This window comes from Corvus cornix, chromosome 10, assembly GCF_000738735.6.
Source record: "Corvus cornix cornix isolate S_Up_H32 chromosome 10, ASM73873v5, whole genome shotgun sequence".
NCBI lineage: Eukaryota > Metazoa > Chordata > Aves > Passeriformes > Corvidae > Corvus > Corvus cornix.
In genome coordinates this window covers 8,376,963-8,398,935 of record NC_046340.1, presented here as the reverse complement: position 1 = coordinate 8,398,935, position 21,973 = coordinate 8,376,963, and the positions used below count along the sequence as shown (strand labels likewise).

The window sequence follows — 21,973 nt, the reverse complement described above, 5'->3', positions numbered from 1 at the left end:
TGCCCCCTCCCCCCTTTCCCTGCACACCCACACTTTTCGTGTCTAAAATTAGCAGGAAAACTATGCACTAGAGAGAAAGTGCGATGTAGCTAAAGGCAGGGAGGCTTCATTAGTTCCTGCAAAGGCTTGGGTTGGAGCTGGGGCCGGAGCGCCAGCCATCAAAGGCAGCCAACTGCATCTTTGCAGATCATTTTGGCGCTTCAGAGAGCGATTCAGGCTGGAAATCTGTAAAATCCACGCAAACCTTTCTCCTCTCGCTACTAGGCACCCTTTGACACAGTTGTATTGAAGTTGGGGCTGGAAGGTCCTTGGAGGTCTCCGAGTGTGACAGTACTTAGAATAGCGGGTAGATGGCACAATTTTCTAACATTTAGAGAGAAGAACCCACGCTGGGAGCAATAAGTCCATTTAAAAGCCCTTTATTTAAAAGGAACAAAGATAACTGACAAACAAAGTACAGAGACATCTCAATGAAATTTCTAGAGAAGAATAAAAAACTCTCTGCAAAGGAAAACACAAGTTCTCGGCTTTATTTATTGTTGCTTTAAGTACAATACCGAAATTAAATTAAATTAAAATATAGATGTATCTAACAAGCTCCTAGAACTGAGGATGTTTAAATCAGGGATCCAGGATAGTAAGATACGAGCAGCTATTTGAAAGGAAGGAAATTCAGAAAATAGGGTTAATGTTTCAGAGTGAATACAGCTCTCGCATGCCCGTTGTTTAAAGGGCTCCATCACATCAGCACATGCAATTTTTTTTTCTAAGGCGAATCGGAGAAAGATGTGGTCAAGGGTGTGTGTGCTTCGGGGGGGTGGGGGGGAATAAAACCCGGGAAGAAGGGGGAGGGGGGAGAAATCTGAGGTTAGGAGCTACTTTCTAGGAAAGGGAAATAATCTTAAGGGCGCTATGTGGCTGCATTTCAGGTTTTTTTTTTTTTTTTTTTTTTTTTTTTTGACAGTGCTTGAGTCCAACAATGAATGGTGCTTCTTTCTGAGTTCATTCCTTTCATTCGTGTACAGGCTATTGGGTAGGGTTCAAAGCAAAGGCTAAGAAAAAGGAGAGAGAAATTTCAGCAGAGGTGGGCAGCATCTCTGCGAGGTGGTGTGGCTCTTAAGAGCCGCTCGCAAGCATTTAGGGAGCGACATGCAAATAATTCAGGGACAATTTCCCCCCCTTTTATTATTCATCTTGGACTTCGAAACTCGACGGCTTTTGATACCGAATACACATATCGTCGATATTTTGGGGCTAAAGGAAAAGAAATATGTGAAAGTAAGGGGGAGAAGGGAGAGGGTGATGCCGAGAAATTAGGCATTGATCCGGGTTTGATCGAGTCTGGGAGCTTCCACTAGCAATAAGCAGGCAAACACTCCCAAAACAGAGACAGACACACGCTCCCAGCTCCAGTGATTATGTTAAAAAGGAGGGAAATAAAAGAAGGACAGGTGAAAAAAAAGAGAAAAAGCGAAGGAAAAAAAAAAAGCAATAAGCTGTATGTTCACTCGAATCTGTGGTGCTGTAAAGAAATCAGTTTCCGTATAAATGATTGTATTTGGGTGGGTGCTTTTCCGACTTATTTGTTGAGTAAATCTCTCTCACCGCGCTGAAGGCGAATCCCTGTTGATAAATCCATCATTACCGTTTGGATACAGGGAGACAGCAGCGCCACTAAATTTATCTTACATTTGTAGCGCTTTAATAGACATTTATTAAATGCTTTCAGAGAGAGACATGGGGCGCCTGATTACATCCTAGTTATAGACAGAACATAAAGACACACGTTAACAGCAATTTACAAGAAGGAGGGAAAAAAGGAATAAAGAAAAGAAAACAAAAGAAAAGGCAAAGTTTGGGAGTGAAGCTGCTGGGAACCAGGCATCGTGCGCCTCTCCGTATGGCCGCTAAATACCAGCTTTTTCTCCTGCATTTCTGGGAATATTAATCGTGGCCTATAGATGTGTGTGCATGTCTACATACAGAGTATGAGCCAGGCACTCGCACACGCAGATGCACGCGTATGGATCAAACAAGGCGACGCAGATTTCTGTTCCATTCCCCAACACACAGGAATACAGGAGAGCATTCACAATAGATTCATCACCCTCTTCCACACTCGCCCTCCACCCCCTTACCCCTCTTACACCCCCCACCCCTCCCCCCGCCAGCTTTTAACTCTAATTTCAATCTTCTTCAACTGGAGAATCTCCAGGGACCTGGGCAAACTTGTGTAAAATAGTTAAACCAAGCGTGTTTCAAAGAGGATTGCTGAGTTCCTCTTCCTGCCTTAATAAACCGAAAGGCCCAGTTCAAAGAAAACACGCTGGAATCAAAATTCAAAATATCTCACGACTCGCACGGATGGAGCAGGCTCCGAGCGATGGATACGGCTTTATGCGTTGGTGGGCATGTAGTGACAAACATTTCACCCTCCTTTTTGTGTGTATGGAAACCCTTCCTTTGGGCTTTTTCTCCCTTTCTTATATATATACACATATATTTTAAACCTTTCTATTTTCTTAAAAAACCCTTCCTTCCACCGTCTCTCAGGTACACGTTTAAAGCCACCACTCGCTTTTATAAAGTTAACCCGCTCCTGCAGAGATCTGATCAAATTCGGGTTCACGCCGCTCACTGCCCTCCACTCCCCTCGGCTCCACAGCGCGCCCGCACAGCGGAGCCTCTGCCTCAGGACCAATGACTTGTATACATATATATATATATATTTTTTTTTTTTTTTTTGGGTGTCTTGTAAGGATCGCCGCCGCGTTACCTTCCCATCATCCGAGTCACTCCAAGGGCAGCATCGCCCGGATAACACATGTAGCTCAGAGCTTCTCCTCCTCTAACACCCCGTGGGTCGCCTTTCACCGGGGACAGGGACACACACACACACAGACACATCCGCACAAGCACAGAGTTGATCCCTGCACCTCCAGGAAAATAAATAAATAAATAGTCACCACGCGAAACCTTCCCTCCACCTCTGCCCTTTTGCGAGAACACTCCTTCTATCTAAAAGTTTCCGAAAGAAAATAAATACAAGTGACACTGTGGTGGGGGAAAGCTCATTAGTTCGTTGTCCAAGTCTAATAAAAGAACAGAAGTGCAAATTATAGAGTTCAGCTTCAACACACGCTCTGTCAACTAAAATCAACCGAGTGAAGCCTTGATTCAAATAGCTGCGAAGTTGGTCCGCAATTCAAAACCATCTTCCCCCTCCTCCCTTCCCCTTCCCACCTCCACCCTCCGCCCTGCCGCAGGGACATTTGGTTGGAAAAATATTGTTCCAAGGAAGGCAATGATAAAGCTTAACATTAGGAAGAGGAGTGCGCAAACTCATTTCCCCATCGGTAATCCCAATAAAAGGAGCGTGGTGCTTCGCTGGGAAGGGCTGGGACGGGGGCTGCGTGTGTGTGTGGATGAGGGGGGGAGGAGGGACAGGACTCCTGAAATAACATCTTCTTTCCAGCAAGGTAGAAGAAGAAACGGCCCCTTTGTTTTGATAATTAGCTAAGCCCAAACTAGGAAAGCAGATGTGTTTGCTTAGCTAATCATAAGACAAGTTTCTTTCAAAGAACTTCATTGAGCGATGGCAATTCTGAAGGAAGGAGAAGGATTTCATTTTCCTCTCTCCCTTGCCTCCCACCCCCCTCTATTTTTATTATTATTTTCCCCCCTATACTTCTAATATGATAGAAATGCTTCCGATTACCTAGATGGGAAGAAAGCAAACCCTCTTCATCATAGCACCGGGCTCGCCCCCGGAGCAGCGCAGCCACCTCGGGCTCTCCCTGCTGCACGTTACCAGCCAGATCTGTTGACATTTTACTTGGGGGGGGATGGGTAGAGAGAGGGGGGAAAAAAAAGAGAAGTGGGAAAAATAAAGTTTTAATGACATGTATGACATATTAAATTAGGCAGTTTTACAATTGGGTTTGAATGCGATGCTAACTGATTACAACTGTGTTATCAAAAGGGTGATAAGATTTATAACTTCGTGAGCACAAGCCTCTCCTCTTAATGACAATAGATGTTCAATAGCAGAAATCTGGTTTCTATTTCCCAAGAAGAGACGCTGTGTGTCTCCGTTGCCCCTTTATTACCGCAGGATTCAAGATCCTCTCTAAAACAGCTCGGCACTTGGAAATCCACAGGCCAGGAATACCTTTATGGTCCCTATTAACTACTGTGTTATTTACACTTTCGCTGGTGCTTCTCACTCAATACCCGTATCACATACGAGGGGATAACACAGCCTCTCTCCTTGCCTTTCGCTGGCTGTTTTGGGTTTATATTTTGCATTTCTTTGCTTTACAAAAGGGGGGGGGGGGCGAGGGAAGAAGGGGGAAAGGAAAAAAAAACAACCCCACAGCTCTGTCCCTTACACCCTTCTCCTCCCCAGCTCCCTAAACCAACACATTAAGCAAACTTTAAAAACTGGGTTCCTATTACAAAGCAGCGCCCAGGACTAACTGCTTTAAAATTACTGCATAATTAGATTTAGTTGAATTTCACCATTAATTAGGCAGCCGCACTGCGGGGAGCCTTTGAAATCTGAGAAAATGGGAAAAATCATCTGAAGCACGTTTTTTAAACCCAACTTCAATAAATCCTGACAAGGCCTGCATTTCTCCGTGTATCTCTTTCCATTCTACAAAGCAAAGCGAAGCGAGCACGATCCCCAGGACCCACTAAAGTTTTAATTAAAAAAAAAAAAAAAAGAGAGAGAGAAAGAAATAAAAATAAAACCCATCTCCATTCCCACATCCCGCTCGTTATCAGCGGCGGCGGTTACGGAGCGCCTCGAAACATCCCATTTTCTCCTCGCCTTTTCCTCGCTATCCCTCTTTCCCCCTTTCTTTCTCCCCCTTTTGGTTTTTTTTTTTTTTTTTTCCCCCCCCCTTCCCTTTTTGGCACATCCCGAGGATGCCGCGCTCCCTGCGGGCGCAGACCCCGCTATCCCACCCGGGGTCGGTGTGACCCCGCTGCACCGCGCCGCGCTCGCACGGGGGAGATGCTTCCACAGGTCATTGACATGCGGATGGGATACGGGCTCCGGGGGAAACGCCGCCCGCGGCCGCGGCCCCGGCCCCGGCCCCGGCCCCGTCTGCGGCCCGGCCGCTCCGGCCGCCCCCGAGCGCTGCGCCCGGCGCGGAGCGGGGCCGCGGGGCCCCCCCGGCTGCGCGGGGCGAGCGGCGGGGCCGGGGCCGCCATGTTGGCTGAGCTCATCGGACCCGCCGCCGCGGACTTTCCCACGCGTCGCCCCCGCGGCCGCGCAGCGCCGCGCGCCCCCCGCTCCTCCTGCAAACCTCCAAACCTCCCACCGGCCCGGCCCGGCGGCGCGGCCCCACGGGCGAGCCCCGCGCACGGCCCCGCACCCGCGCAGGCAGGCACACACACACAGAGACAGAGACGCGCACACACACCCAGACACTCGCACACTCGCGCACGCACACACACAGACACACACACACGCTCACACGCGCGGGCTGGCACCGCCCGCCCGGCGCCTCCTCCGGCCCCAGCCCCCGCTTTTGTCTGAACTTGGGGAGCCGCCTCCTCCCGCGCCCCCTCCGCGCCCCGCAGGGCCGCCGCCCCCCCGGCGGGCCCGGGGGAGGTTTGGGAGAGCCGCGGCGGGGAGGGGAGAGCAGAGGAGAGGAGGAGGAGGAAGGGGAAGGGGGGGTGAAGAAGACCTTTCCCGAGCTGTGGGTTGCACCGCGGGCGGCTCCGCAGCTCTCGCTGTCGTTCCGGGTCGCCTTTGGGTCTTGCCCTGCCAGTCCCGGTGGCAGGGGTGGGGGGAAGGAATAGAGCGAGCTAAGATCAGATTAAAGCAGAAAATATAATAAAAAGGAAGGTTGGGAAGGGGGGAACCGCAAGGAAAAAAAAGTAAATTAGAGACTTAAAGGGAAAGAGTCGCCATGTTTAACAGCTTTTTTTTTTTTTTTCCCTGTCTTTCCTTTTCTTAAAAAAAAAAAAAAAAAGGATCTCCTCAATTCAACATAGAACAAGCTTCTCGATCCCAACCCTCCTCTTTTGTCCAATTCAATCTTTGGATAGATCTTTTGTTCTAACTCAGCATGAAAAGAAAAACTTTCTTTAAATGCTATAAACTTAAAACTAACTGAAGTCCCTAAACAAATCCTCCTCTGAACATTCCAAACATATATACACGGGGCTTGTGTGTGTGCGTGCGTGTGTGTGTGTGTGTGTGTGTTTTTATTTAACCCTGGTGCATTTTCTGTTTACTATTATTCTCTGTGAACCAAAGCTCGCTGCAAGAAACTTATAAATACAGAGATAGCTTACAGGCTTTAAAACATAAAAAGCAGAGAATGTTTTGGATTTGAAAATCATAAATTATAATTTAATGCCAATAACAATTTACAACAAATGGTTGTTTACAATAAACTAACACCAAACAAACAAGTCAAGATCCTGTGTTCTTAGTAAGCATAAAAACTTCACACACACACACTCACATGGATAGCACTTGCAATAGAAAAAGCTAAATCTAGAGGTCAGCAATTCCCCTGCAATAATAGTATATTTATATATTTATATATATTTATATATTTATAGAAAAGGAGCCATGATTCAGATGTAAAACTCTGCTCAAATTCACAGTCATACGCCCCTCAGCCCCCAGTACAGATGTGTCTAACTGGAACACACTAAAGATCAGGGTTTAATCGACTTTACAGAATGATCTCCCTCCCTCCCTCTCTCTCTTTTTGTGAAACCACAACATGGTGTAGTTACGTGTGGTAAAAAGGGAGAGGGGGAAGCCTCAGACAAGAACAAAATTGCAAGCTTTCACATACAAAGCATCTGCTATAGACCAAGGGAAGGGCGGGCGGGGGGAGAGAGAAAGAAAAGAAAAAAAAAATAAATGACGTGCACACACACAAAATAAAATATCAACCCCTTGCAAAACCACATCATCTTGCCTTCCTTCAGGTTTGGGTTGGGTTGGGTTATTTTTTTTTTTTTTTTTGTCTGCTCGGGATAGCACTCAATTCCCCAGTGGTGTGTCCGGTCCTATGCCACCCGCCCAGGCAGGTCCCACTCCCGGTGGGAGCTGTGCCTGTGCCAGGGCTGCAGGAGAGGGCCCTGTGCCTACACAGGGGACATCCATGGACGCCCACGCGTGTCTGTGTGCCAGGATACACACAGACATATAGCCCATATGTAATAGAGAGAGATGACCTGTGGTCATGCTTTCACAGTCTAAGGTAGGAAAAAAAAATCCACTTGAGAGTATATATACATTAAAAACCGACTCCTCAGTGCTAGAAGCTAAAGCCACTCCATTTGAAGACCTCTCAATGACAACGATAGATGGCAACTACGGAGTATTATAAAAAATCACACATACTTAAAGAAAACTCATTGCAAACAACTGACCTATATTTACAATACTGCTATTACCTTGCTTGAATGATCTTGTGCGCGTATGTCAGACATTTACAAAAGATTTTTCGCCCCATTCTGATCATAAAATAGATACTGATCTCCAGATTTCTAATACTTTTTCACAACAATACCTTTCCTACGCAGGCACTTAAGTGTGACAAAAATAAGGGCCTTTTTTTTTTTTTCCCAGAAAATCCATTTTTAATTAACAGGAGGATTAGATGAATGGGGGTTGATGGTTTACCATTTCAGCATAGAACTTCCTAAAACCAGAGATAAACCACGAACTTAAGTCCTCCTCCCCCATCCCGGAATTAAACAGGTAAATACACTACAATACATCTGCTACAAACTTACTGTGACAAGTAAACAAATCAATCGCCTATGGACTTAAATGACTGCAAATTATAGAGAAGTAAGGTGGTTTCTGAAAGACATTTATGACAGCCAAACAAGTTTCAGATATCAAATAATATTTTAATTTCTGAATACTTTCAATTTTCCTTGGAATATAACACACAAAGACTCGACCAAACAGTTCAGTTATTATAACTTTTACAGTATACAGAAATGTTGCACTTAAAAAAAAAAAAAACCTTCAGTTTTTTTAAACACAAAACTGTAAACTCTAAGATACTGAATCAATCACGTTATCTATAAGTGCCAACAGTGTTATTTTGTCATGCTGATTTCAATGGTATTTTTTAAAAAGGGAAAATATCAACAATTATTATAATACAAAGGGCTTGCAAATATACAAACAGATAGAGGAGTTTAATAACAATTCATGATGAACTATGTGGAACCCAATTCAAATTACAAAAGTTCACTTTGCTTGTTTGCTTGTTTTTTTTTTAAATCAAAACCGTAGTGTGTCTTGGACACAAAATCCTTCTACCTATAATAAATCCCCACAGTTCATTTTCTGTCCGAAATATCAAAAAACCTAGATTTGGGGGGAGTTATATGACACGTGTGGTTCATTCGGGTCTATATAATTATAGCTCTCTCAGCTTCAAGCTAGATTTTGGGTCACCACCTTAAGTGCGCTTCCATCATTGTGTTGTTGAAGGGTTTTTTTTTTCTCTTTTCCTTTCTTCCTATGATACTTTCGTGGACTCAGTTTTAATTCTTTCAGAACATATATTTTTAAGGATACACAGTTTATTTTTTTTTAAAGAAGCCAAGGTTATATCAAAAATTATTATAGAACCACAGAATAAACTGGTTTGAAACCAGAAAAATACAAAAAAGAACAGCTATAGGTACATAGACACATAGGACAATTAATAATTTGGAAAAAAAAGACTTACTTTCTTCCGTTCTGCTAATTTTCTCCAAATTTCCTTTAAATGCACTTTAAGCGAGATTTTTTAAAAAGTTTACCCCAAAAAAAAAGAAAAAAAAAGAAGAAAAAAGAAAAAAAGAAAAAGCCCACCATCGTTTCTTTTCTTCTTCTTTCTTTTTTTCTTTCCCTCTTTTTTATTTTTTACAAAAAAAATGATAAGTAGCAAGTTTTTTTTCTGAAGAACATGGGAGTTTTTAATGCATTCTGTAAAAGTTCATTTGACAGTCTCTTTTTTTAATTCACAGTCCATTAATTTTTTCCTGTCTTCTCTTAGCAAACTTGTAACATCCTTTTACATCCTTTCTTAGCAGAAGGAAATTTAAGAAACAACCAGAACCCAAATGTCATTTGCTTTCCTTTCACTCTCATCTCCCTTCTCAATTTTGAAATTTTTTTAAAATTTTTGTTTTGTTGTTTTGTTTTTTTTTTTTCTCTCTCAAATGTTTTATTGAATGGACATGTAAGGCCAGTTAAAACTGCTGCCAGACAGTAACATATCCCTGATTAGGGTTTCTATGGGGGTTTTACCTACCAAACGGACGAAAAACAATTGCTCTATGACAGAAGAGGAGACAGTGCGAAGGGAGGGGAGACGTAGTAATAGCTTCCCGAATCGTGTTGGCTGGTTGGGATACTGGCTCCTAACATACTCTTCCAAAGCACACTGTGACTTCTCCTGTAAACTTTCAACATGGGCTACATCAGAGAGACCACAGGCATCTAGAAGAAAGTGTATTAAAAAAAAAAAAAAAAAGAAAGAAAAGAAAAAAAAAAAAAGAAAGCAATCATCAGATTAAAAAGGTTTTGGTGGTTTTTCTTTTTTTTTTTTTAATTTTTAATTTGATTTTTTTTTTAAATTTCTAGGTTTAAGAGTCGATTGTGCGCCATCACCTCGCCCCCCAGAGTTTAAGTGGGTTTTACCAAAAGGGACAATCTCTCTGTGCATGTGTGTGTGTTTGTATTTCTCTCTCATCTAGAGGGTCTCCTTTAGGACTGAGCACAGCTCCCAGAGTCGAGATTTCTAATGGCACAACAGACCTGAGAGGTTGGCAAGGAGGTGCTGGCCAAGCTTCATTTCATATATCTGTATTTTTTGGGGGAAAGGCTGGGGGGGCGGGGAAGGCTTGAGTCGAAAGGGGGGAAAGGGAGCCACTATTTCTCCACACCCCCCCCCTCCTCGGAAAATAATTGGGGAGAGCCTAGCCCTGTGATGAGAAGGAATACTACTCATAGTGATAGAAATCATAATAATAATAAAAAACTGGCCCAGCCAAAGATAATGGCGCCCCGGATCCAGCAACAGATTCTCCCCCAAAGAAGACAACGCGTTTTTCTTCAGTCTTTGAAACTGATTTAAGTGGCCCTTTAAAACTGATCTTGTCAGTTTAGCCTATTCAGAGGCAGCCATGCAAACTGTGATCTCTCTGTTCATTTGAGCTGTTTCTTTTCCCCCCTCTTTTCTTTTCTCTTTCTTTCTTCCCCCCCCTCCACTCCCCCCTCTTTTTTTTTCCTCTTCTTCTTCTTTTTAAACCTAAAGGCCCTTACAAGAAGAAAACTCCCTGATAGGGTCTGGACATTTTTTTCTTTTTTTTTTTTTTTTTTTTCCTGATACGCTAAAATACAATAAGTTCCCTTTAAATCAGAGACGTCTGTGCTGAAAGAGCACAGGTTGTGACCTGACCTCCCTGTGGCTTTCCTAGGCACAGGGCTAACACATGCATATTCTGCGAGTCATTAGAACCCAGATTTTTCCCCCCTCCCTCTTAAAAGAGGCTGCAGCAAACATTATATGCATCTATGTGCGTCTGCTTTACATCAGGGAGGTTATTGGGGTGCTGCAGAAGCTGCAAGCATCACCCTATATTTTTTTGCATGCGGCTGTCTTCCCCAGAATCAGATAACAAGAAACGTTTATCTAGTTGGGAGGCAATTTACACGCCAGGCCTCACATTTTGAAAATAGTCATAAATTAAACAGTTACGACAGGATCGGACGATTGTTTTCTCAGAAGGCTAAAAAAAAAAAAAAGAAAAAAAAAAGAAAAAAAAAGTGATTTGGGAGAAAAGGCAGGATTGGAAATAAACTCCTCGGTGTGGGTGTGAGCTGGGCAGGGGCTGGGGAGGGATGTGAGTGTGTGTGGGATCCTCGCTGAGCGGCTGAGCGAGGGAGAGGAAAATGCATCCTAGAAAAACGACAGAAAAATAAATAAGCACCCCACGGGCACCCCTTCCCATTCGGGATCCCTGTCTCCCTGTGGCTAGATGTGCCCTGCTCATTGATCACCTTAGGATTTAGCACGAGTAATTTGGGGGGGGAGGAAAAAAAAAGGAGAAGTTTTTTATGTGTAAAGCAATAATATATAAAAGGAAGTTTAGGTCACGACCCAGAACCTGGACAAAGTCCAGAAAATGACTTCGTTCCCCAGACCCCCTTTAACACAACAAGGAATGGATTGTGAGCCCTTCTTTTCCCACATAAACTACATTTTTTTCCTGTTTCCTGATATCAGGCTTTAAAAAACTCTGATGAGTAATTATTTTGCAGGTCCTGCTTCCATTCATATGTTTATCGCGTGGCCACTTTCCCAAACGTCCAAATGAGTTACAGATGAAATATATGTATTTTTAAATTTAATCCCCGAACTTCGAGGGCTCCAGCACACTGGGTTGCCGGTGCAGCCTCAAAGTTAGTGATCTGAGATAACGTATTGCACAAATTAGCGAGCAGATTTTTTTTTTTCCCCTCAGAAGAAAAAAAAAAAAAATTTAGCCTCCAGAGTTAATATCAGGATTATTACTCACTCAGGTTAAACTCTAGTGCAAGCTAATTAGATTTCACAACGCACTCAATTATTGCTTTATAACTCATGCACTATTTCTAGGCAGCAAAAGTTGACACATATTTCCCCCCCCCTCCCCTCTTTGATTATCTAAGAAACACCTCGAGGTCTTTTCCTCGGGAGAGTCATGGTTGTGCCACCCCGGAATTACACTGCAGAGCGGCAGCTTCAGCCTCCTCTTACTTTTCCATACTATCCCTGTCTACTTATGGTAATGATCTTTTCGCACCCGCTACTCGCTTTGGACTATGCAGTTCCTGCTGGGTACAAATGCAAACTTTTCCCCTTAGCTTAAATGACACAGAACTGCTCACTGCCACATTCTGTTTAAATCAGAGACAGCTCTTTGCAAAGTTGATTTATTTTATTTTATGGGATGGCAGGGAACATATTTTAAACTCAGCTTTGCGCATTTAACTTTTTTTTTTTTTTTAAATTCAATTTTTAATCCTTCAGGGCTTTTTTTCCTTCCTGGCTGCCCATAAAATGATCCTCTTTTTAAAGTGGTTTCACTGATAGGACGACTTGTATTTAACAACATCAAACAGATTTTGCTGCTGTTCGGATGCGTGTCATTAAATGCAACAACCCAGAGCTATACTGTTAAATAAAATATTATTTTCAATGGGAAGAGCGCAGTCTCTCGTGGCGAATGGGTGCCTCTTCCCAGGCCCCCTTCTTTCACAGTCCCCAGCATTATCCAAGCTAGGGTTGGGGTGTATTTTGGCTGCCTGTTTTTTTCTTAAAAAAAAAAAAAAGTGTGTGTGTGTGTGTGTGTGTGTGCATTTTATTTTTATTTTATTTTTCTGATTTGCACTCCCTGGAAGATAGGATGCTCGGATCTGAGGCCCTGAAGGGGAGAGCACAGGGCACCGCTTCCTAAAAGGAAAAGAGACCGCGCTGGTTCTCAGGGGGCAGGGAGCGGGGATGGGGTGCAGGCAATAACACTTTGCAAGAGCAAACAGTTCTCAAGGGGGGCCCGGGGAAGGAGAAAAAAAAGGAGCAAAGAAATGCCGCCTACCTGAGGTGAAGAGGACTATGGCCTTTAAACAGCTATATTCTGCAGAGTCGACATGCAATGCTTTCAGTTTTTCTACTTGCTCTTGGAAGATTCGTATGTGGTCCATAAAGGCGACCACTCGGTCAGCAGACATTGGCGAAGCGTGAAGGCCAGCAGCTGCCAGGAGCGGAGCTACGTGGAGGGGCATGGAGCACTGGGCAGCGTTGAGGACAAATAACTCGCTCCAGGTCAGCCTCAGGAGGGCCACCTGGTCTGTGATCTGGAGGTCTGGGAAGAAGGGGATATTCCTGGCCCACTCCACCGCGCTGAAGAGCATCCTAGCTGCCAGTTCACAAATGTTCTCGATGCCCATGATGTTGTTGGGTTGCATGCACTGACTGCCAAAGCGGGAGGTGGGGTAGGGCTCTGCTCTCAGAAGAAGGGAGATATATCCGGATAGGTAGGAATGGCAGTTGAGAGGGTCCCCATTTGTCAAGGCGAACTGACCATGAGTTGGCTGTGTGGGTGGCATTCTGCCCCTCTGGACCGCTGCAGTAAATAAAGAAGAAACTACAGCTATTAATATCTGAATTGCGACCATCGGTTCAAATACAGCCTGCTTTGTGTGCTTGTGCGTGCCTGTGTGACCCCGGACCCGGCCAGCTTCAGGGGGAGCATGCATTTTCCCAGTCAGAGTTCAGCCCCAGCCCCGCTCTAAGGCTCTGCAGTTCTCGGGTCAAGTCAAAGCAACAATAAAAGCTGAGGGACACTGTGGGCTCGGCCAGGGCTGCTGCGGGAGCCCAGCTCCTCACTTCCCAAAACACACCTCAGTTCAGTTATTTCCCCCCTCCCCTCCACCGCCACCCCCTCCTTCAAGGGGTGCAGGATACGTCTTTGTGTGTTTTTTCTCCATTACATCTAAACCAGCTCATTGATTTGAGGCTGGGGGAGCGGGATGGGGAGGGAGGAGGGGAGAAGGAAGAAACACTTCAGTTCGAAATCCCCGGCTCTGGTCCCACACGCGTTTCTCGCCCACTGAATACATTGTTGCTGCTGGTATTATATATCCCCACTCTCGTAAAAAATACCAAAGGAGGCGAAATCACCCCACAACATCCCCGGCAGGTCCCCTGGTGAGGCTGAGGGCATTATCCAAAGGCACCTTCCCTCGCTGCCCATGGAAAGTGGGCCTTTCATTTTGTTAATAAATTTACACGGTGACAGCGAGAGAAAAAGGAAAGAGAAAAAGGGCTCAGAGGCAGAGAGACGACAAGAAGGGAGAACGCCTAAAAATGTGCTTGATTTATATTTGTTATCGCCTGTATTCCAAGGTTAGTTACTCTTGCAGAAACACAAAGAGAGGAGCCCGGCGAGTCCCAAGCCCCCTCACCCTTAACCTACATAGCAGCGTCCAGACACAGAGCACGCACTGGAAAACTGCAGGCTCACATTTCCCGTCTAATTTTATATCACAAAGACTCCACTTGCAGAGATCCGAGCACCCCACACTTACTTCTGGACTGCTCCCTACACCCCCCACCCCATCCCTTCTACCCCCTCCTGCCTCTCCTGGAGGAACAAGAAAATAAGAGGAAGAGGAGAAAAGTGAGGTAATAACAACCAGTGAAGGCAGGCACACTGCAGTGTGTATATACACACACACGCGTGGAGATGTGTGTGTGTACATATATTTTTAAAGGAGGAAAAATCCGGCTGGAAATCCACAGTGGAGTGCTGTAGAGCCTCGGTAGGGTGAGTCCCATTGTAATAGTAATTTGAACCGCCTGTGTAAAATTGCAATCTAAGGCAGGGTGCTGGAGGATATATATGTGTGTGTGTGTGTGTGTGTGTGTGTGCATCTCGGGAGGCTCCGTGTGTGTGTGCACACAGAGGCACAGACACACACACACAGGGCTGCTCGGGGGACGGGGGCTAAGGCTGAGCATGCAGGAGGAAACACGAAGGAAAAGTAACCACACGTCAGAATCATCATCTCGCTCCTAAGCAGCGTGAAACTAAAAATCCACTTTCAATAAACCTCCATCAGCAAAATCAAAACAAACACAAATCAATTACGAGTGCAGGAGAAAGCATGCGAGAGCCCCTGCCTCCCTGCCCACCCTCCCCAACACCGCTTTCTTTCATTACGAGAAAGTTTCTGGCTGGTTTATTTGAGGGGGGTGGGTGGGGGGGAGGAAAGGTTCTGGGTGGGTTTGGGGTTTGGAGAAGGAGGTTAAAAATATTAAGAGTAATTATATATATTACTTAAAAATAATAAAAAAAAAAGAAAACCAAACAAACCCCAAAACGCAGCGAGTGAAAAAAAATTGCAAAACAAATGAAATCCCAATACCTTCCCGTCTCATGCCAACTTTGAGGCATTTTTTGAGGCGGCAGTACTGACACTGATTGCGGTGGTGCTGGTCAATGGGACAGTTCCTGTTGGCACGACAAGTGTAGCTGAGATTCCTCCTTACACTCCGCTTGAAGAAACTCTTGCAACCCTCGCAGGTAAACTGGCCATAATGTTTGCCACTAGACTTGTCCCCACAAACCACACATTCAATGTGCTGCTGCTGCTGCTGCTTGTCTCCTTGGTTCTGCTGGCTCGGCGGGTTGGTCTGGGCTGGCGTACTGGGAGGGCCCCCGGGCCCCGGGGTCTGTGGGGTGTGCGGGGCCCCGGCCGGGGGTCCCTGCACCGGCGGGGCTTGCGAAGGCTGCGTTCCCTGAGCTCCGGGCACATCGTCCTGGGGGTCTCGCCACGCACCGACTACCATTGCCATATCTATTGGACACCGTTGCCAAACTTCCTGTTCCCCCTTTATTTTCAAAGTTTGTTTGCTTTGCTTTTCAGATCAGCTTTGCAGCAGTCTTTTTATTTTTTGTCCTCCCCTCTCTCTCTCTCTCTCTCGTTCCCCCTCTCTCTTTTGTTGTTTTGCCTTTTTTTTTTTTTTTTTTTTTTTTTTCAGGAGGGTCGGGGTGGGGGGGATCTCCCGGTACCGGCGAAGGTGCAGAAGCACGGGGCGATGGAGGTGTGTGTGCGGGGGGGTGAGGTGCGAGTCGATTGTCTGGGCTCCAGGAGAGCAAAGTAAAGGGGTGGTGGGGGTGGGGGAGAGAGGGGGAGAGAGAGAGAGAGAGAGAGGAGAAAAAAAAAAATCTCTTCAAAGATCTCCCTCTCTCTCTCTTAGAGCTGATCTGCAGCAGAGTAGTTGAAGGAGGAGAGGCGGGTGTCTGGGGGCCAGGTCCAGGGAAGCTCGCAGTCAGCCATTCAGGAAAGCCATCAAAATAAGAATGAATAAAAGGTTAAAGATTACACACACAGCGGAAAAAAACACGCACAGCAGAGGAGACTCTTCTCGGCGCGGAGAGCGGTCGGTCTCGCCGTAGTTTTTGGAAGTCCAGCTTGCAGCAGCAACATCAACTGCGATCGCTTTGTTTTTGTGGGCTTTTTTTTCCTCCTCCTCCTCTTTCCTCCTCTCTCTCTCTCTCTGCTCTGTCTCTCCTCCCTCCTTCGCTCGCTTTAATTCTTCCTCTCCGCCGCTCCGCCCGGCCGCTGCGCTCTTGCTCTCTCTCGCTCCCTCTTTTGGGCTCGGGGGTGTGGGGGGGCTGTTGGCTTTTTTTTTCTCCTCCTCCTCCTCGCTCTCTTTTTTTTTTTTTTGTTTTATAAAAAAATTCTTATTATCGTTATGATTACGATTATTATGAATTATTATTATGATTGTTTATTTGTTCCTCCTCCTCCTCTCCGGCGCCGCCGCTCTGCTCTGCCCCGCTCCGCCGGTTCGCCGCTCCCGCCGCGCCGCGTCCCCGCCGCCGCTCCCGCTCCCGCCGCCGCTCGGGTGCTGCTGCCGCCGCTCCCGCCGCCGCCGCTCCCGCCGCCGCTGCCGCCGCCGCCGCGCTGCCTTATGCTGCTTCTGCCGCCTCGCAAGTGGGCTCTCGCCTCCGCGCCGCCGGTGCTCACGGCGCGGGCAGGGGGAGGGGGGCCGCGGGGCGGGGGGGAGGGAAGGAGTCAACTCGCCAGCGCAGCAGCGCCCAGCCAGCCAGGATGATAAAAGAGGGGAGCGGGAGGAGGAGGAGGAGGAGGAGGAGGAGGAGGAGGAGGAGGAGGAGGAGAGGAGGAGGAGGAGGAGGAGGGAGAGAGAGAGAGGGAAGGATCATAACCCAGCGCGCAGCATCGTTCCTCAGCCGGGGAGGGAGGGAGGAGGGGAAAAAAATCACCACGGGGAGAGCGCGCCAGCGCTCTCCCCCCCCCGCCCCAAAATAAAAAGAAGCGGGGGCTCCCCCCCGCTCCCCTCCCCTCGCGGCGGCGGGGAGGGGCGGCGCGGGGCGGGGCGGGCGGGCGGTGCGGGCGGCGTGTGGGCCGAGGAGCGGCGAGCGCGCTCCCCGCCGGCCGCTCGCCCCGCTGGCGGGAGAGTGAACTTTGACACGGCTGCTGCAACTCAGCGCGCGTCGCCATGGCGACCGCGCGCCTTATAAGGCAACCGGGCCGGCGCCTGACTGGTCAGGAGCGCGCGCCCCGCCCCTCGGCCCTCATTGGGCCGCGCCGCCCTTGCGCGGCCCGCCATGGCCGCCGCCGCCGCCCGCGCGGTCCTAGCGCCGCCCGCCGCCCCGCGCCCGCCGCCCCGCGCCCCTCGCCGCGCCCTCCCGCCCCGCCGGGGCCAGGGGTTAAGGCGAGCCCGGCGTGCGGAGCGCGGCGCCGCCGCCGCCTCACCTGGGGCTGCCCGCCGGGGCACGGCCTCGGGGGTCGGTGCAAAGCCTCGGGGGGCGGGTGCAAAGCAGAAAGCAGGCGCTAAACCGAGGTAAAACTCCACGGAATAAAGTAAAGCCGAGCCCCGGCGCTGCCGCCGCCGCCGCGAGGAAGGGGCGGCCGCAGGTTCCGCGAAAGCGGTCGGGGCGCACAATGCGGGCTGGCGCCCGCCGGGGATCTCACAGCGGAGCCCCCCAGCCCCGCTCTGGGCACCTGCGCTCGCCGTGGCCGCCTCGTGTCCCGCCGCCCGCCGGAGTCGTGCCCCGGCCGCCCGCGGAGCCGCGCCGAGCCCAGCCGGGCTGAGCTGAGCCGCGCCGAGCCGAGCGTGTCCGCGCCCGGCGCTCCGGGACCGGCCGCTCGCACATTCCGGCGGGACGGGGGGGGCTCCGCCGCTCCGCCCGACCGCGCCTCGTCCCCGCTCGCCCCGAAGCGAGGGAACCGCGGCTCCGCTCCAGACACCACCGAAGCCCGGCACGCCGCTCTGCAGAGCGTGACACCCGTGCCTTTTGCACGGCATCGCTACGGCGTAGCTCGTCTCAACCCCTTTAACTTTATTTCGGGATTTTGCGGCTTCGGGGGTTTCATGACCACACGTACCCTGACACTGTAACACGACCTCCGTGCCGTACCGTGAGCAGGTAGCAGAGCTAAGCACGGGGACGTGTTTATTTCCCGCTGAATGGAGCTAGCGGCCAGCGGAGCGGGGACTCGAGTCCGTCTCCCGGTGAAAATGGCCAAAAGACACTCGAACAAGCGAAGGGACGGAGAGATAAAATAGAAAACAGGTTAACACAGACAGATAAATGCACGGCCGGACCATTCCTCCTCTGCGAACACAAGCGTGTATGAGCGCTTACATCTGAGCCGGTCACCAAGCACGGCCGCGGGGACACAGACCTGGGCACAACTCTGTAAGGGATTAATTGCCCCTTACCTCCTCACACACACTTTTTCATGTTGCCACATGCCCACCTACTCCTGCCGCAGAAATAATACTAAAGCCGCAGGTGCGGAGATGATTGGAAAGTTGTAAAAAGCACCTCGACCTGAGAGTGTCCTGCCTGGAAACCTGGTGTGTTCAGACCCCACGGGCGAAGATGTTTTTGCAGCTCAGTTTCAAAGACAAGGCTGCACCGTTCCCACTGATCCTCTCGGAGCAAAAAATAACCTTTACCAGAAACAGGGACCAGGAGGGACTGGGAAGCCAGAAAGGGGGAAAGCAATCTTTCCTAGTTAAAATGTGGGGAACTGCCTTATGATTTCCAAACAACCCAGAGCTGAGGAGGTCACCTTTCGGGGAGGGTAGGAGAAGGTGGAGGGTTCAAAATGCAGAATAGTCGCACATTGTTGCTGATGTTGAATTTCCTGAGGGAAAAAAAAAAGCCAAAACCCAAACCACAACCCAACACCAACCTTTCCTTTCTCGAATCTGACAAAGTAAACAGGATTAATTCACCATATGAAAAAACATAAACGCCATCCTAACAAATGCAGAAATCAGAAGAGAGAGCGGTTTTAACAGGACGCACAATATTAATAGTTTGAACGTATGATCGTAAAAATGAAAAGCCATTGATATACACTTAAAAGCTGCCGTATACGCTGATTGCTCAAGCATTAATGAAGAATGCCCCAGATTAACTATTTGCTCTTCGAGGGATGCAGCGATATAACTATCTATTAGCACCATTAGATGCTTTGCTATTTATTTGAAAACACCCCTGCGAGTGGGTTGAGAGAACAGATGAATGTAAAAATGAACTGCAGCTAATTTCGCTATATAATCCTCGAAACCTGAGCGCCTCGCAAGGAAGGGGGAGATTCTCCACTGTCCTTCTCCGAGGCAAATGACAATAGAAATGCTCTGGTTTAAAAGTGAGACCGTGTTGGTTTTCCAAATAAACAAATGCATCCCTCCTGCCATTTTACTGCAGATGTAAATTTATTTTAATGAGAGGGAGTGGAAGGATTTATTTTGCTAAAATAGAGTTGGGGATAGAGCCGGTGTAAATCTTTAGGTTTCAAAAAGAGAGGAGGAAGGAGGGGGAAGCTGCTTTCCTGGCAGAAAGCTGCCTAACAGTCCTCTAATTCTTTCTAGATTAAATCGCAATATGAATACAGCATCGAACAAATACCGAGTTTCGCTCTGAACTCAGTGGAAAGCAGTTACGTCTGACAGAATTCAATGAATTCCTCTTCTCCCTCAATGTAGTATGTGTGTGTTTTTCTCTTCCACCACACTGAAGTTCCATGAATAGGGAAAGTGGCTCCTATTGTGTGCCTCTGAACTTCCAAGTCAATGCAATTTTTAACCACTGGCTTGTGGTACTTTGAAAATCACCAGGGGCTGTCAGAGTTGGGTCCTCTGAAAAATTTACAGTGCTAAATCAGAGCATATGCTGTGAGAGAGGAAAAAAAATTGCTTAAGATTGGAGCAAGTACAGTATCTGGCTGCCCCCTAGTGTAAGTCTCTTATCTGCCTAAAATTCAACTTTAAAAGAAAAGGATCTCTTAAAGGGAAACGACTTTTGGCTCACGTATGCATACGAGAATGAAACTTCTGTACATTTTAATCTGATTAATTCCTGAGGATTTAAAATTAATTGGCTTGGGCACTCCTAGACCGGACTATAAGATTTCTGCATCAGGGTTTCTGCGAGAGCTGTGCCGAATAGGTATTTTTAAAGGATAGTGGTAAGGGATTGGGGGGGGGAGATCCTGTTTTGTGATTTTTTTTTTTTTTTTAACGAGGATCCGTGCCTCGCTTGCTGTTGTCAGAGCAAAACACTTCTGCTGCTTAAAGTCAGATCTACGTCTTTTGCAATAACACTTAAAAAAAAAAAAAGGATAAATAATTGCCTTAAAGCCTCAGCCGAACTGCCAGCCACACCTTCGGATGGTGAGTATATTCCAGCTTCTTTCCATTGTACTTGCTTAGCCAGGGAAGGGACCGGAGGGGGAGAGGGGATCTCGGCGCTCTACCTTCCCCACCGACCTTTTTTTTTTCCTTCCCCCCAAATAAACGCTGCCAGCTGCACACGGCGACACGATCCCGGGCAGTTTAATACCTATCACTTAAGTTAAGAGCCTCGTCCTGCCCTCCCACCCTCCGGAGCAGGTCGGTCCGCGCTCCCCCCGAGCAGCCCCGGCGCCGGGCAGGGGCGGCAGCGCCCGGGCGCTGCTCCTGGGGAAATGACTTGGAAGCGCTTTGCCTCGGACCTGGAAGCCGGGTCCGGTCGTTGGGTTTGTTCGCTTGTTTGTTTGTTTGCTGCTTTGCTTTATTTAGCTAAAGGACGTGCTAACTGATGGTGCTGCAATTACACATACTTGGGTCTGCCCCCCTCCCCTCTTCCCCTCCTTAGAGCAACCCACGTAACCTTAGAAACGATCGTTTAAGACGCACGTTAGCTAACATTTGCTTTTTTGGATTTTTTGTTTTCCTTAAAAGAGAAACACAAGAATCACAACACATTGCCCGAAAAAAGTGTCAAAGAAGAAGAAAAAAAACTATAAGTAAACATACCAAAACCATATTTGCCTTGTTCAAGGTCCCAAATCGCTTGCATCTTCCTTTTTCTACCTCTCCTTTAGTTTGGCAGGTGAAACAAACAAATAAAAAAAAAAAATTCAGACCGCTGTTTGCCCCCCAGAAAGATGTGCGTTGGGTAATTAAAGAGAAGTCTCCTTCTTGGTGTTTATCTAAGCGATTGTGCAAACTGATTAAAAAAAAAAAAAAAAAGAGAGAGAGAGAAAAAAAAAGTAAAGTTACAGCCTTCGGGGGGGAAAAAAAGGAAGCAAGGTGAAGGGAATAGATTTCCCACAACCTAAAGGGAAGTGCTTTCGATGTATTATTAGCGATCAGCCTTGGGAGAGAGAGGAAAAAAAAAAAAACACCCTGAACACACTCTAACTTTACACAGACAAGATTTCGGGGGGGCTTTGTACACAGCTGCTTAGGAATGTGCGCCTTGCCTTTAAGAAAAAATCCCCAAGCCCAAGGTAGGAGATGTCTTTGAGTGATCCTTGTCTCATTTCATTCCTTAGAAGGAAGAGCGTCTCGCTACACCTTGTTTGGAGCTGGAAAGGCGAGACTTTAAAAAAAAAAAAAAAAAAAAAAAAAGGGGAAAAATATTCACAACCCACCCTTCCAACTGGGGAGAAAAAAAAAAAATAAGAGAGGGAAATCTCCTAAGTTAATGACTGTGGGGGTAGGATGGATGCGACGGATTTCAGCCCCCCCTCCCCCCCTTTCCCACCTCCCCCCTCCCCAGCAGGAAAAAAAAAAAAAAACCGAAAAGGGAAAAAAAAAGCCAACCGCAAACAACTACAGGCTGAACTATCAACACATGCACCGAAGGGGAAAAAATATATAGTGTCCTGTGTAGGGTCGGCAGGGAACGCAAGCACACGCTAAAGCAAGTTGGGAAAGAATCCGAGCTAATCAGCAATCTCTTTCTCTCTCTCTCCTTCTCTCCCTCTCCCCCTCTCTCTCTCTCTCACTGCCCCTGAGATCCCAGCTCGAAAGAGGTACTCCACATTTTTTCATTACCAAAAATCCGTTGCAATAATCATTTGTTGCTAATTGAAACCCTTGGAGACATTTTTCCCCACCCCCTTCAC

General features: G+C 47.6%; 1 protein-coding gene and 1 long non-coding RNA gene across 5 annotated transcripts in view; one reads left to right on the top strand and one right to left on the bottom strand.

Annotated features, from left to right (window-relative positions):
• Positions 1 to 6,983: 6,983 nt before the first annotated feature.
• Positions 6,984 to 21,408, bottom strand: NR2F2 (nuclear receptor subfamily 2 group F member 2). Of its 2 annotated transcripts, none has more exons than XM_039557962.1 (3): positions 14,960 to 15,496; positions 12,628 to 13,155; positions 6,984 to 9,487 (listed from the first exon to the last, which is right to left on the bottom strand). In XM_039557962.1, the coding sequence occupies exons 1-3, from the start codon at positions 15,387 to 15,389 to the stop codon at positions 9,213 to 9,215; spliced, it is 1,233 nt and encodes a 410-aa protein (XP_039413896.1). In that variant the 5' UTR covers positions 15,390 to 15,496; the 3' UTR covers positions 6,984 to 9,212. The 2 variants fall into 2 exon arrangements, with proteins under 2 accessions (XP_039413896.1, XP_010389310.1); XM_010391008.3 differs by lacking the exon at positions 14,960 to 15,496 and adding an exon at positions 20,877 to 21,408 and having other exon boundaries at positions 9,157 to 9,487.
• Positions 17,696 to 21,973, top strand: part of LOC104683917 — a 69,587-nt gene continuing 65,309 nt past the window's right edge. The window contains exons 1-2 of one of the 3 annotated variants that reach the window (XR_002043591.3): positions 17,698 to 20,028; positions 20,105 to 20,252. This is a non-coding gene — a long non-coding RNA (uncharacterized LOC104683917). Of the gene's footprint in view, positions 20,253 to 21,973 lie in introns of all 3 variants that reach the window. The other 2 variants (XR_002043606.3, XR_002043589.3) reach the window with 2 other exon arrangements.